Here is a 14,933-nt window from a genome sequence, read left to right on the forward strand (position 1 = left end):
CGTGCTGCCCCCAAAGACCCAGACAGCCTCTCTGGAATGGAGGGGCAGAAGGCTGGTGGCAGGAGGTCTCCTTGGTTCTGATTTGCCTCATGGAGCCGGCTTAACATCTACTCCCTTTTGAATTGCTTAAAACTCTGAACTCTGCCAAAGAGCCTTTGAATACAAAAAAAGTACCTGCACTTGACAGAGTGTCAGCACAACCCCACAAAGCATGCCACGGCCGACCTACAGAGTCCCTGCAAATTTGGTCCTCAGATACCTGACACTGGAAAGAGCTTTTCCCTCATGACTTCTGATCTTACCAGAGCCTCACTGGATTCTGAACAGGGGTGGGACATTCTTCATCTAGATATGTAAGGCAACGAGCCAATCTCCGCGGTTTCTATTTCAAGTTGGCACAGGCCGGAATCCAGGTTGGCAAACTGTGCCAGGAAAGAAGGGGGAAGCCCCCACAAATTTGGAGCTGAGGGAAATAAAGCAAGCTCATGTGGAACAAGCTCCATTTGGCATCTTTTTTCTACCGTGACATTTTACAGTTCCCTTTCGCAGCCCTGTTGCGGGAACAATCTGCTGCCTATTGGGGTGGGGGGTGGGGGTGGATTTTCAGGAGCAGCCATGGGCACTGGGAATCCTCCTTGTCTCGACCACCACCCTGCAGCCCGTTTTGCTGGCTCCTTTTCATCCTATCCTTATCGTGAGCCAGTGGGTAGATCGGTCTGGAGAGAACATTCTAGAACCAAGCTGCCTGGGTGGAAATCTGGATACCAGCTCTCTGACTCTGGACAACATTTCATGTCTATTTCCTCATCTCTAGAAATGGGGGTGATGATGATACCTGTCTCATGGGGTTGATTCAGGAGCTTTGAGATGGTACCTGCTGCAGTTAAGTGCTTGGAGTTAGCTCTTGGAATCTGAGGCGCTTCTAAACCAATGTGCTCTCAAATCCCAGAATGAAGGAGGAACTCAAAGAGACAAACTCAATTACAGCCGGCCCAGGAGGTTCCCAGGAACAGACTACATCTCCGGGGTGGCAAAGTCACCCCAAATTATGCAGCACCGACCTAACTATTGGCTGCCGGTCATAACTCAAAGAGGAGAGCCCAGGAAGGAGGGACAAGCAGAGTCCTCCATTGGACCTTCTGCTGTTCTGAAATCTAAAAAGCAGGGTAAATCGAATGAAACTGTTCATTTCTCAGTGAGGACGGGAACAACTTCCGATAAAGCCAGTGCTCCTCTATATCCCTGATTTTTCCTTTTTCCCCTGGGCCACTGGTTGATCTTAGACAACCAGACCTCTTCTCAGACTCCCAAGTTCCTTCATATTTAAAACAAGAGCACTGAACTCAAGGATCTCTCACAGCCCCTTTTGGGAGCCTCTGCTCCCCATCACGTTCCGTTTCAGGATGCGCCCAGCACCCATGGGAACCGGCCCCTCCCAGATGCACCTCCCTCCTCCCCTCAGCCTCTGGGTGGGATCCTGTGCTGCAGCCCGCAGTAAGCTCTCATCTCCACCTCCTCCCATGCCCATCTCAGGGCTGGGAAACTCACATTGATCGGGTATCTGTGATGTGCTGGATTCTGGGCCAGGTGGAGGAACCTACCCATGTATCTCATTTGGTCCACCAATACTTCTGACAATTAGGGACCGATTAAGATCCTCAGGGGTAAGGAACTTGGCCTGACAATAATCAGGAGAGCTGTGATTTGAACTCAGGTTTGGGCACCCTATCTCCGACCTCTGTGCCCAGGCTTCAGTACCTGTCAGGGTCCACCTTACTGGTGAAGGTTCCCCCAATGCCCTGCACCCCAGTCTCTACTCCCCCAATGCCTTGCACCATGATGTCTGTTCCTACAATGCTGTGCACCCCAATCTCTGCTCCTGTGATATCATACACCCTAATCTCTGCTCCCAGGATACTGTGCAGCCCAGTCTCTGCTCCTGCAATACTATCCATCCCAATCTTGGCTCTTGCAATACTGTGCATCCTGATCTCTGCTCCTGTGATATCATACACCCCAATCTCTGCTCCTGTGATGCCATACACCCCAATCTCTGCTCCCCCAATACTGTACAACCCAGTCTTTGCTCCTGCAGTACCATCCACCCCAATCTTAGCCCTTGCAATACCATGCACCCCAATTTCTGCTCCCATGATGCCATGCACCCTGATCTCTGCTCCCATGATACTGTGCATCCTGATCTCTGCTCCCACAGTACCGTGCACCCCAATCTTGGCTCCTGAGATGCCATGCACCCCAATCACAATGCCATGTGCCCCAACCTCAGCTCCCACAATACTGGGCACCCCAATCTCTGCTCCCATGATGCCATGCACCCAATCTCTGCTCCCGAGATACTGTGCACCCCGATCTCTGCTCCCACAATGCTGTGTACCCAATCTCTCCTGTCTCAAATCCTTCCTGCATAGGGCTGACCCTGGATTTTTCTGAGGTTGTCACAGGTGTGAGAGCTCTGCTTTCCCGCCGAGCACAGGAATCATCTCTTTTCTAATGGCCACAATGCCGTCCCGAGAGTTACATGGCAGACACCCAGCTCAACATGCGTGGTCTGGGAGACAACCTGAAGCTGACACACCTTTGTCAGGGAAGCTTGACTTGGAAGCCTTGCGCTCCTTGAGCAGAGCTTTGGTGTTCTGGATCTGCGTGATGAGAGAGGCAGACGGTGGTTTGTGTGAAGGCAGGTTCCTGTCCAACTTCTTAGAAAATGGTCGATGAAGAAAATCCCCTCTTTTTTCTTGTTCTTTGGGCTTTTTATCCTTCAAATCAAGACAAAACACACCTACTTAGACTCACAAGAACATACAGTGTGTTTTCCCTATTAAAAAGTGATCCAAGTAGATGAAAGAAACTCCAGCTTTTCAAAACTATACTCTCATAACTTGGGTTGAATGATGGAAGCCCTAAGGCCTAGCAGTGCTCCAGGGAGGAACCCATGTCCCCTCACCCCAGGGCAATAAGCAGGCTTTGCTAGTTCCCAGCTTCCTTGAACCATACTGTTTCAAGATGTTCTCCATCAAGGCCAACATCAGCCCTAGGAGGTCAATTATTCTGGAACAAGTTGAACGAACTTGTAAGGCAAAGCAGATCTGGACTTCCGGAAATCTGTCTGCAGTTACAGACAGAATCCCTAAGATTCTGCCCACAGTAGTAACTTTGCAAAGGCAACTTTTGGTGTTAACTGCTTCTAGCTTAATCTCAGTTCTTTGTGTTCTATCGAGCCCAGGAGGTGTCCAATACAACACAGACAACAATTTCCCATGATCTTGAACCGTCCTGGATGATTTACTTTACTGATCTTTATATATCTCCTAGTCATGGGAGCATTTGTGTATTTAAAATTGTGTATTAAATAAAATAAAATAAAATATTTGTGTATTTAAAATTGGCACATATTTAGCCCCCCATTTTTTTTTTTTTTTTTTTTTTTTTGCTGTAAGTCTTGCATTATTGAACTAGATTATAATCCCTCTGATGGCAGTGAGTTTGACTATTTTATAAACCTTCAATTCCCTTAGCCTCTGGCATAAAGACAGGTATTTTGAGGAAATTCCGTGGTTTCTGAAAGGTAAAAAAGGAAAAATGCCAGTGGAAACCAAAATGAATTAAAATTAATTGGGTTCAAGTTTCTGGGAAGGATGATGCCACTAAGAAGTTCTTTTCTGACCCTAAAGACCATGTTTGATGTTTACTATTAAACAGAGGCAACCGCATCCCTGCCCTCACCATGGGTGAGGAAAACAGATATTCACATTTTTCCCTTCAACTTTCAAGAACATTTGCAATGCAAGAGGCTCATCTATTTTTCATTATTGAAAAGCTTCTTAAGGAAACATCCTCTTGCACATTTACAGTCCTTTCTAATGGGGATTTCCAAAGCCTTTATGAATTTGGGTTCATTATGTCCAGTTTTTGAGTGGGAAAGAACAGCAGGAAGAACTGGGACATGCCATGTAGTCTTGAGTGCCACCACAAGGGGCAATAGCGACTGGGACACCTAAACCTTAGCTGAGGTGGCTTGTCCTTAACGGATGTGGTGAGGTGGGAAGGAGAGGTGAAGACCTTGCAAACTCCTTCCTCAGCACAGCTCCTCTAGCCTTTACTGGAGACACATGAAGTGCCCAGCCCCACATTAGGAGGCAAATTTGGCTATCCCCCTTTATGGACAAGAAAACAGCCTGGAGTGGTTATGTCATTCACTCAGGAGCCCAATGAAAACTCAGCTTTTCACAGCTCTGAAGTTGGGGTTCTTTGCCCTTAGCTTGACACTGCCTTCCTGAAACTTGGGGCAGGGCCAGGCAAGTGGTTTCTGTGGCGAAGAGGACACAGTGGCTGAGGCAGGGCCGGGGACACCACATATCCCTGGGGCTCTAGAGACATGTTACCAGGGAGCTGCAAAGGAGGCTGTGTGCTCTGGGTCACCTCAGCTAAGGCCACAGCCAATCACACTTCTTCACGCTTCCCTCTCTTTCCGTTCCATGAAACTCCTTCTCTTAGAAAAGGAGAGCAGGCTTTCCCACCCTATTCCCCTCAGGCTCAGCGTGTGCCTTTCCTGCGAAGTTTGGCAGAATTACCTCCTGTCTGCTCACTCTGTTTTTATGCAAAAGTCATCAGTTCTACCTGTGAGCACCTTAAACAGGAAGGAAAAAAAATTCAAATGAACTTTTATCATACATTTGAAAGCAATATTTGGAAGAAAAGGCAAAATTACACTTCCTCGCTTTTTAGGATTGTTTCTTAAATGATGAGCAAAGCTTCCTTTGGACTGGCTGCAGCTTTATGGGTTCACACCTTCTTTTCCATCTCTCCTTTGGGCTCTCAAAGCTAAAGGATTAAGATGCAAGATTTCCGGGGGCCCGCATCACTCCCCAGACAGAATTAACACCAAGGGGTATACAAGGAATGAGAGATTTCTGTGGAAAGAGACCAAGCTTGGTTCTGGAAATCACTACTGCAACTGACAAATGGGTATTTAACAATAAGCAGAAAGCCTGCTTTGGGAGCAGAAAAAAGGGTCCCTGAAAATTCCAGGATACTCTGCTACGGCCTCCCTTGATGAACCTAATCCCAGTTTCCTGCACCTGGCATTTCTTCCAAAATCCCAAGAATATCCATCTCCACCCACAAGACTCACCAATTTCACAGAAACCAGTATCTACGGTGATGCCAAGAATTCACCACCGAGGGACCCTCCCTGGGTCAGACCACCTAAGAAGGGTCATCAACAGCCCCCACAAAGCATGCTTGTTTGCAGCCAGCCCATCTTGCTGCCCTCTCAGCACACGTTACAAAAAGCAACCAATCATCCAATTATACCTTTTAATTTGCATGGCCTATTTTCTCCAAAAGAAATTTCCTAAGGAGCAGGATGCTAAATTGCCTTATATAACAGAAAAAGATCTTCAGAGGGACTAATTACATTCCCCCTTCTACCCACATCCTCCCTTCTCCACCCGGGAGTGGCTGGCTTCCCTCTGATTCTCTCCCGCAGGGCTCCCCACCACCACGTGGGCGGCTGGTGGGGGCTGCAGATGGAATATAAGCCCTTGGGTTTCTGGGCACGTCCTCTTTGCACCCTCAGGATGCAGTCCTGCACGCCCTCATTTCACAAATGCAGCACCCTGGCATGTTCGCCTTCCTTGCAACAGAGGAAATGGCAGAGTTTCCCTTAGGAAGGTTAATAATCAAACTCAGACATTCAGAGGGCATCATGTAAAACCACTTCCTCCTCTCCAAAATCTCCACTTTCTGAGAGGAGGGCTGAAATTCAGAGAGGGGGACCACATGAAGGGCGGATGCAAGCCCCACACCAAATGTTGGGCATGCTGAAAATGTGGGCCCATCAAGGATCATCAACCCAAGACTCTTTTAATGTTGTATTCTGTTTGACTGCAGAGAGGAAGACGCCCATGGGTGAGGATCCACTGGGGTTCTTGAGGGGGTGTCTGCAGGCTCCAGCAGCCAGTGGGGAGAGGAATCTCATCTTCAGGTGGATGCAGGTCCCCAAGGATGAGGCCTCGGACTCTTCCAGCTGTGCCAATGATTCCGGGCTCCTGGGGTCTAAAGACCCACAGGCCTCCTCCCTTTCTTCCTCGTTTTTTTTTAGTGGGTGCTTCACCAGAGAGACCAGCCACATTTGTGACTTGGCAGTCTGGAAATTTGGAATCCCTTCTCGGCTCTTTCCGAAACTTGCTCAGTGACCTTGGGCAAGTCACTTCACTCCCAGGTTGGTGTTTCCTCCTCTGTCAGTGAAAGCTGGGTCCTTCCCAGCTCTGGGGGGGTATAAAATGAGCCTGTATCTCACCTGCTTCTTTGGCCTCTGACCACTAACTGCGTCAACTTAACAAGGACAGATGCTGCTGTACCTTCCCATCACAGAAATCTGCCTTTCTCTTCATGCACCGAAGAACCAGCTAAGGGTGATTTCCTCAGCAGAGGAGCCCTAGGGGCTTGAGGCAAGCGGAAGATGTTTTCTTTGAGAAACTGGGCCAAGTACAGCCCGGCGTGGACATCCTGGAGCTTGATGTCCCCTTGGTGGTGAGTGAGCCTCACCTGGCTAGGGGAGCTGCAGGGGGGAGCCAGGCACCCAAATGCAGACAGCTGGGATGACACATACACCCAGGTATAGTTGATGGTTGGCTTTGCTTCTTTGCTGCCCATCACAAAGGCAAAGCCACAGAAGCCGGATTTTGCCTCAGAAAGATCATGAGTGAGTTGAGAGAAAGCTGCTTAGTTCATAAATAAGGCCACCAAGCCAGGAAACTCTGGAGTGTTGCAAACCTCCTTTCTCATGCAAATGGAAACACAAATGTATTGCCGGGTAGTATAGTTATAACAAGACAAAAAAAGCAGTCCATTAAAACCAGGAAGCCCCAATCTGGTCAGAGGGGATTGTGATGCCTGGCACACCTGTTCACACTAGGATTCTGTATATTTTAGTTCAGGTTAAGGAAGGAAGGCAGGCTGGCAGAGCCTGGGGCCTGGGATCCAACTTTTTCGGATCATGTGATGGCTAATTTTATGGGGCAGCTTGGCTAGGTTATGGGGTCTGGTTGTTTGGTCAAACACTGGCCTAGATGTTGCTGGGAAGGTGTTTCATAGGCAGAATTGGCGTCTACTATCAGCTGACTTTAAGTAAAGGAGGTTCCCTTCTGTACTGTGTGTGAGGGGTCTCATCCAATCAATTGGAGGCCTCAAGAGCAAATAACTGAAGGTTCCAGAAAGAAGAAATTCTGGTTCAAGACTTCAATTCTTATTCTAGACTGCCAAATGACACTACAGAATTTGGACTTGCCAGCTCCCACGATTACGTGAGCCAGTTCCTCAAAATAAATCTGTTAGTGTGTGTGTGTGTGTGTGTGTGTGTGTGTGAGAGTGTGTGTGCTGGTTCTTTTTCTCTGGAGAACTTTAACACAGATCCTAGCTCCCTCAGTTCTTACCTGCACAGCATGGAATTCAAGGTCTCTTGTCCAGGTTTCCAGGGAAGCCTGCGAAAAGCAACATCTTTCAACAATTCAAGAAGCTGCACCTGCTATTTACTCCCTAAATCCTATCCACTTCAACTTCCCCTGCAGCTCTAGATGAGGACAATTATCCATTTCAATATTTACAGACAAGAACCAAACTCCTAAATACTCATGGAAGCAGGTGGCAGAAGTCCTAACTCATGCACTGAATACATCCCTAAGTAAACTTCTTATTGACATTTCAGACACGTGACAGAAGAATGGACTCAGGAGGAGCTGGCAGCTAGGGGTGTCTCCACAGCCAGCACACACACATGGAACCGACAGCCGGAGCAAGAACAGAACACAGCCAGCCCCAGGGAGGCCCCGTGTCCCCTCCCAGCCACCTTGTCTCCAGAGGTGACTGCCATTCTGATTTCTGACAGTGTTTTAACCTGATCTTGAACTTTATTTAAAGTTGCAGAGATTCTGAAATGAGACACCAAGTGAATATTTCATGGTCTTACCTTTAAATGTATAATCCCTGCCATCCCCTGCACAACTTTTCTTCCAAATCAGCAGTATTAACTTTGTGACTGCAGAGAATACCTCCTAGGTCTATTTTACATTTTCCTACAAATTAATATTAATTTTTTAAAGACTTCAAAGAAAATGACTTCTGGCTCTATGGCTTTAATAAGCCAGTTTTTTTTTGTTTTGTTTTGTTTTGTGTTTGGATTGTGTAGCCCTTTATTAGCAACTAAAATAGAACGTATTATACAACATGGGTAGTTAATGTCTATAACTGGAGATTTATTATAATCTAATACAGATCATTTATAAATGCAATTTCTTTATTAAAAAGCTTCCACCTTACTTTGTGTACAATTTGCAAAACTATTCTGAAAGCGGAATATATGTGCACAAGTCTGCAAAGAGTACAAATTTAGGGTACGGTAAATGATTAAGCCAGTTTTAAAATAAAAATGACAATCCCATCTAGACCCCACGTTTCTCAAGGGCCTCTTTTCTAGGTAGAGGAACCCCTCGCCACAGACATTCTTAGATGAGCCAGAGATGCCCTCTCTGCCTTTCACAGGAAAAAGAGGTCGAGAAAATGGTAAAGTCATAAAATTACAGCACCGTAATCCCAAGCGGTAAGTTTTTACAACTTAATTCAGCTCCTTTGTCTCCTAGGGAAAAAAAAACAACTGGAATCGAGAAGAACAAAGAGGACAATGCTTGAACTCAGTGCTCCGGACCCAGCCTTGGGACCTCCCTGGGGGACACAGACCCTGGGCCACTGCCCAGGCTGCTTGCGGCCAATCTGAAGCCCCCCAACCACCATCCCCTTCTCCCTCCCCGCAGCTCGGCAGCTTCTCCTCCTGAGCCAGCCGATGACAACTGGAACCAAGACACAGAGGCTCCGAGTATACTGTGCTCATAAAACCTGGTCTCCTTCAGGCCTTCTTAACACTCTTTCTAACTGGCCCTACTCTACTTTCTATGTTCCAATGGAGACAAGTTGGATTATCTAGTAATAGCCTGTAATTTAATTAGCAGAAGTATTGCTGCAGTTTAGAGAAAACAAACGATCATAGAAAATTGAAATGTTGTTTTCCCATTAGTGTTCCTGTTTAAGCCCTAACCATTAAATATTTCAACAAATGTTTAAAACGCTCACCATGTGTTTTCAGGCCAAGCGAAATCATAAGCAGAGGAAAATATTCTGGATGAAAAAAGAGGCCCCTTTCCCAGGCACAGCTCTGGCACCTTCAGACCCAGGACTGCAGAGGGCCAAGCTTGAGGGCAGCCGAGGATGTGGGTGCCAGGAAGGGGGCCTTGGAGGACACTTAGGACCCACACACACAGGTGCACTCAGTGCATTGAGGTTTGCATTATTATTTGAGGCCCTAGAGAGTCAGATGCAAACCAAGGTGGGGGGAGCCTAACGGTGGATTCTGTACCCCACCAGGTCCCAGCCAGGCCACCACCCTCAGCGCAGGTGACTGTAGGATGGTCTCTCCTTGCCGGGGTGGGTGATGGTGATCTGGTGACAGCACTGGGGCTTTTGTGCTCTGCTGCAGGCACACCCCTTACTCTGATCAGCCTGGGCCTCCCACTGAAAGCAGTGACATGAACAGCTATATCTGCACACCAATGTTCATAGGGGCGTTATTCACAATTGCCAAGAGATGGAAACAATCCAACTGTCCTTCAACAGATGAGTGGATAAACTAAATGTGGCATATAAACACGATGGAATACTACACGGCAGTAAACGGAATGAGGTTGTGAAACATATGACAACATGGATGAACCTTGAAGACACAATGCTGAACGAAATAAGCCAGGCACAAAGAGAGCTAATGTGAACTCTGTGAAAAATGTAAAATAAATGTTTTATATTTGTAGAATGTAGGGGATCTAGAGATAAACAGCAACTAGTGAAGGGGGAACAATACTCTAAAAAGAGCAGATAAAATATTAAGGATAATCTCAATGTTACGGGAATGCCCAGGAATGACTATGGTTTGTTAATTTTCTTGGGATATGGTAGGAACATGTTGGAAGCAAAGTAGTTATTTTAGGTTATTTGTTTTTCTTATTCCTTTGTTTTGTTTGAATTTTTTTTTTTTTTTTTTTTGATAAATAAAGTTAAAAAAAAAAATACTGACATCTGAGTCTTGCCCCTTGAGATTTGACATAATTGGTATGGGAGGAAGCCTGGGCATCCAGTTGTTTACATGCTCCTGGTGATTCAACGTTGGCCACAGCTGAAAACCATCATTTGGAGACAGAGATGTAGCCCTGCTGTCACCTATTTCTCCAGGGCTCAGTTAAGTAGTGAGTATCTGTCCTTTGTCATTTCTGTGTCCCATGATAATCAGTCTCCTTTCCACACTCTCCCCAAAATGGAAACCCACTTTTCCTAAGAGATCCTGGATTTTGCTTCAGCTGTCACTCACCTCATAGAGCTCCTTAGGGGGTCTGCACTTCTCTATCTGGTAGAGTTGGGTCTTATAGCAGATGCTGTCCTGGATATCGGATTTCTGCCAGGGGAGAAAAGAAAAGAAAAGAGAAAAAACATCACTTAACTCTTGGGAAATAGAAATGTCCACTATGCAGTCATTAGTTTTTGCACTAGAAACTTGTAGGCTTGGGTGAGAGTACCAAAAACGGTCGGCAAGCCAGTTAGTGGCAATGCAAAGACACGCCCCAGGGCGGCCCGTCGGCAGGATGCAGCGAGGGGAGCCTGGGTCTCGGGTCAGTCAAACTCCTTTGCCACTGGCTCTGCCAGGAAAGGGCCAAGTGACCCTCAGCAGGTCCCTGCTCCCTTGAGGACTCGGTTCTTTCATGTGTGCAGTGAGGACTCTGCTACAATGAGGCAGCAGAACCCAAACAGGTGAGCTGAGAAGAATAGCTTTTTACTGAACTATTGAATAGGATACAGATCTTGTTTGTTTATTTAAAATTATCTCTAGCCTAGCAAAAAAAAAAAAAAAAAAATAGCACATCATAATATAACAAAGAAAAAGATGATTCAGGTGCAATCCTGTCTGGAAAGAGGGGAAATTAAATGTCTCATTAATTAATGTATTGAACAACAAATATTCACCTTCCAGCCTTTCCAACTGAAAATCCTTGCCTTTTGGTTTTAAAAAGGAGAAACAAGAATCAAGAGGAAAGGGGCGAAATGAACCATTAAAGTAGGACATTTTCCTTTTTTAGTTCACCAGTCTGGGTTCCAAAATTATACATGGGCTATTATTAATTGGTTGATAAGATTAATAAGTGGGACAGTGCAGACAGTGCAATTAAATTAGCCACATATGGAAATTACTGAGTAGACCAGAGGCGATTGTCTGTAAGGATTAATTAACTCTAGTTAGAAACAGTCACTCTCTTCCATGCTGCTTCTCAGACAAGGTGTGTCCTGTGATTTAAGGGTTAAAGGTGAAACAGACACAATAAAAGAAAAACCTTCTCCCAAGAGAACGGACACCAGCTGAGTTTCAAGAGAATGTTCTCTGGAGACAGAGCCAGGCTCAGCTTTGCAATACTGCAACCCTGATGCTGTGCAAAGCAAAAGAGCAGAAATGTAGGAGACGGAAAAACACGCAGACAAATCAAGACACAGCCTAAGAGCTTCGAGCCCAGTATCTCTTGCTTGGAATGAGCTCCGTAAATCCATATGAAGAGCGTGAGTGAGCCAAGTCTGTATCTGTAAACGTGGAGGGAGCCCAATGAAACTAAGGCCCCTCCATCCTACCTAGTTCTGCCAAAAGAGTAATGTTTGAATCTGGTAGCTTTATTTAGGAAAGTAGCAAAGTCATTCTTTAAAAAGGTGAACTAATGAAATTCGTAATATAGTACCTTCATGAAAATACTTTTTAAAAACTAATTTTTTAAAAATTCAGTTTCATTGGGATAAATTCACATACCATAGTCATCCACAGTGTACAATCAACTGTTCACAGCACCATCATATAGTTGTGCATTCATCACCTCAATCTATTTTTGAACATTTTCCTTACACCAGAAAGAATAAAAATAGGAATAAAAAATAAAAGTTTAAAGAAACACCCAAATCATCCCCCACCTCCCACCCTGTTTTTCATTTAGTTTTTGTCCCCGTTTTTCTACACATCCATCCATACACTGGATAAAGGGAGTGTGATCCACAAGGTTTTCACAATCACACTGTCACCCCTTGTAAGCTACATAGTTACACAATCATCAAGTGCACCTTCAAGAGTCAAGGCTACTGAGCTGGAGAAAAAACTGATTTTTCAAAGGAATTCATCACTTGAAAAAGAAAATCAGTGAGTTATCCCTCTTTCCTCCCTTTTTACTAGAGAACTACTTAAATTTTCTTCATTTTTGCCTTCTAACACTATGGCTTCTAAATGATGTGACCTTGTGCCTTTATAAGTGAAAAAGCTGCAAGCATGGACATGAGTATTTATTTATTTATTTATAAATTATAATCATGTACCACTTAATATATTAAGTATATTGTAAAACATTAAATAAAACATGAATTAAAAAGGGTAAGAAAGAAATTTGGGATGTGTGGTCTTATAAAAGAGAAATACATAGCATCAAGTCCACCGTGTCTTTTAGGATCTTCATCATTAGAAATCAAAGAATCTCTGTGTGGTACAAGAGGATTTTCTTAATCACTCCCTACGATATTAAAAAGTCTTATAAATAATATCCTATGTGCTTAAGGTCCCATTTATCTGGCTTGGACTTCTCTTCTGAGGCACTCTCTGTAATCTTACCTCAAAGCTGTGTATTTATCCCCATCATAGATTCCACCCCATCATTTCCCCCCATAAAACATTGTTCTTTCCAGTACATCTTTCCTCTGGTGGTGCACCAAAACAACAGTTCTGTGGATATTTCCTGTTGAAGCAAAATCTAGTAAATACCCTAAGCTAAATCAGCTGAAACATCTGTGCTTGCATGCAGCTGTTTAATGAACTTCCCATGAAGGATCTTCATATATTCAGCAATGCTTTCTAAACGTCTCCAAATTCTATTTACTAACCAGGAACATACTCTGATTTCTGCACATTTCTGCATTTCTGTATTATTTTGGTCAGTTCTATCCTGGCAGGAAAAACACCACTTCTCCAATCGCAGGTGGATTTTCATCTTCTGTTCTAAAATAGAAACCTCATTATGAAGTATTGGGCTGACTCTCACATGACTTTAAGTAGCACCAAAAAAAGCTCGAGAATAGCTTGTCATCATGCTCTGGCCTCTGAATGTCTTCCTAATAATGACGACTTCCTTCCATCAGATTTCACAGTACAGTACACTCAGATTGAAGCCAGCTCCAGCTCCAAGGACAGTGGGATCTATTCTCAAATTTCAGCCAGGTTCCTGACAATTCTGAATTTCTTGGCAGACCTCCTGTTAGATCCGGTCAGAGCCCACCTTTGTGAGTAGGAAAAGCAGGCGGTACCTGCCAAATCAGTATTGGCTTTTATCCAGTTTTCCTTGCACAATTCTTTTTATGCCATTGTCCATTTGGAAAGAGATGATTTAGTCAAAACTACTGATTACCGAGTGTGTTGGTTTTCTGGGACTACCGTAACCACATACCAAAAACCAGGTGGCTTCAAGCATCAGAAATTTATCATCTCACAGTCCTGGAAGCAGACACCCCAACTCAGGGTGTCATCCTGTAGTGGGGAAGCCCCCCTTGCTTCTCCCTCGCTTCGGAAGGCGGCCGGCTCTCCTTGGCGCTCCGTGGCTTGCAGCTGCAGCACTTCAATCTGTGCTTCGGTCATCACCTGGCCGTCTTCTCTCTGTGTCTCAGTCACACAGGGTTAACCCCACCCTCCTCCAGTGTGACCTCAATTGAGCTTAACGAATTCCATCTCAATGACCCTATTTCCAAATAAGGCCACATTCACAGCAGAATCAGAGGTTGGGACCACAGCATAGCTTTTTGGGGACACAATTCAACCCATCACCCTGAGGTATGTAAATCCCCTTACCCAAGCCCGTATCAGCCATCTATGGAAAAGTGAAAGTGACCAACAGAGAGGGCACCACTGTCCCTTCCCAGGCCACAGAACTCCCAACCGCACCTCGTATGGGACACAGGACTTTTTGACTCTCAAGTCAATCTAGTGAAGCCTAATTTCAGTCTGATTTTCTGGATGAGAAGAAAATGTAAGCGTTGGTTTTTGTGTACACCTGGCTTTGGGGACACAGGTGCAAGAGGCTCAGCCTCCCCAACTTTTATGATCATGGAAGCCCCCAGTGCCTCCAAAGCGGGGAACCCAAGGAGCTCAGAGGTAGCAGAACAAAAAGAGCAACTCAGAAGCTAAAGGGAAAAGAGTCCCAAACCCTTCACAGTTCCACCCAGGGCTTAACTCCGTGGGAGAACATTTGGAAAGAAAAAAAAACAAAAAAAACAAAAACAAAAAACACCTGTGAAAAAAGGTGCCACCTGAGAAGCAGGTTGTGCTACTATTTTGTTCCACATCCAGGAAACAGTCTCACGCTGGGTTCAGTTAACAGCTTGGGATCAAGTGTCAGCAGCTGAGAGGAGACGCCTGGGGCGTGATGGCTCTGTTTTTCCAGAGAGGGAAGAAAGCCACTGCCAGGGCCCCCTGCTCACCCCTGACAGGTAGCGCTCGAGCTTCTTGTTGAGGAGGAAGTAGATGGCGAGGATGTGGCAGGCGCGGTTGGAAAGCACGGTGTTGATCACATCGCTGTTGCGGTAGCCCAGCTTCTCGGTCATGTGCAGCACCACGCTCGGGCTCAGGTCTTCCAGGTGGATCCTGCACGGAAGGACAGACAACCAACCGGTCACTTCTCACCTTCACCGAGGGGTGCGGGACCTCGCCAGGGGTGGGGCTCAGAAAAAGTGGCAGCAAGGCGTCAGCCCCCACGAGCCCCTGGTGGACCCCAGGTTCATTCACACACTCATTCGTTCATTCCTTT

General features: G+C 45.7%; 1 protein-coding gene across 1 annotated transcript in view; it reads right to left on the bottom strand.

The window, feature by feature from the left end:
- Positions 1 to 14,933, bottom strand: part of HUNK (hormonally up-regulated Neu-associated kinase) — a 111,736-nt gene that overhangs the window by 3,513 nt on the left and 93,290 nt on the right. The window contains exons 7-10 of the mRNA XM_037832600.1: positions 14,608 to 14,770; positions 10,433 to 10,516; positions 7,458 to 7,505; positions 2,597 to 2,777 (exon numbers count right to left, since the gene is read on the bottom strand). Coding sequence (XP_037688528.1) covers positions 2,597 to 2,777; positions 7,458 to 7,505; positions 10,433 to 10,516; positions 14,608 to 14,770 — 476 coding nt within the window. The remainder of the gene's footprint in view (positions 1 to 2,596; positions 2,778 to 7,457; positions 7,506 to 10,432; positions 10,517 to 14,607; positions 14,771 to 14,933) is intronic.

This window comes from Choloepus didactylus, chromosome 1 (assembly GCF_015220235.1).
Source record: "Choloepus didactylus isolate mChoDid1 chromosome 1, mChoDid1.pri, whole genome shotgun sequence".
Taxonomy (NCBI): domain Eukaryota; kingdom Metazoa; phylum Chordata; class Mammalia; order Pilosa; family Megalonychidae; genus Choloepus; species Choloepus didactylus.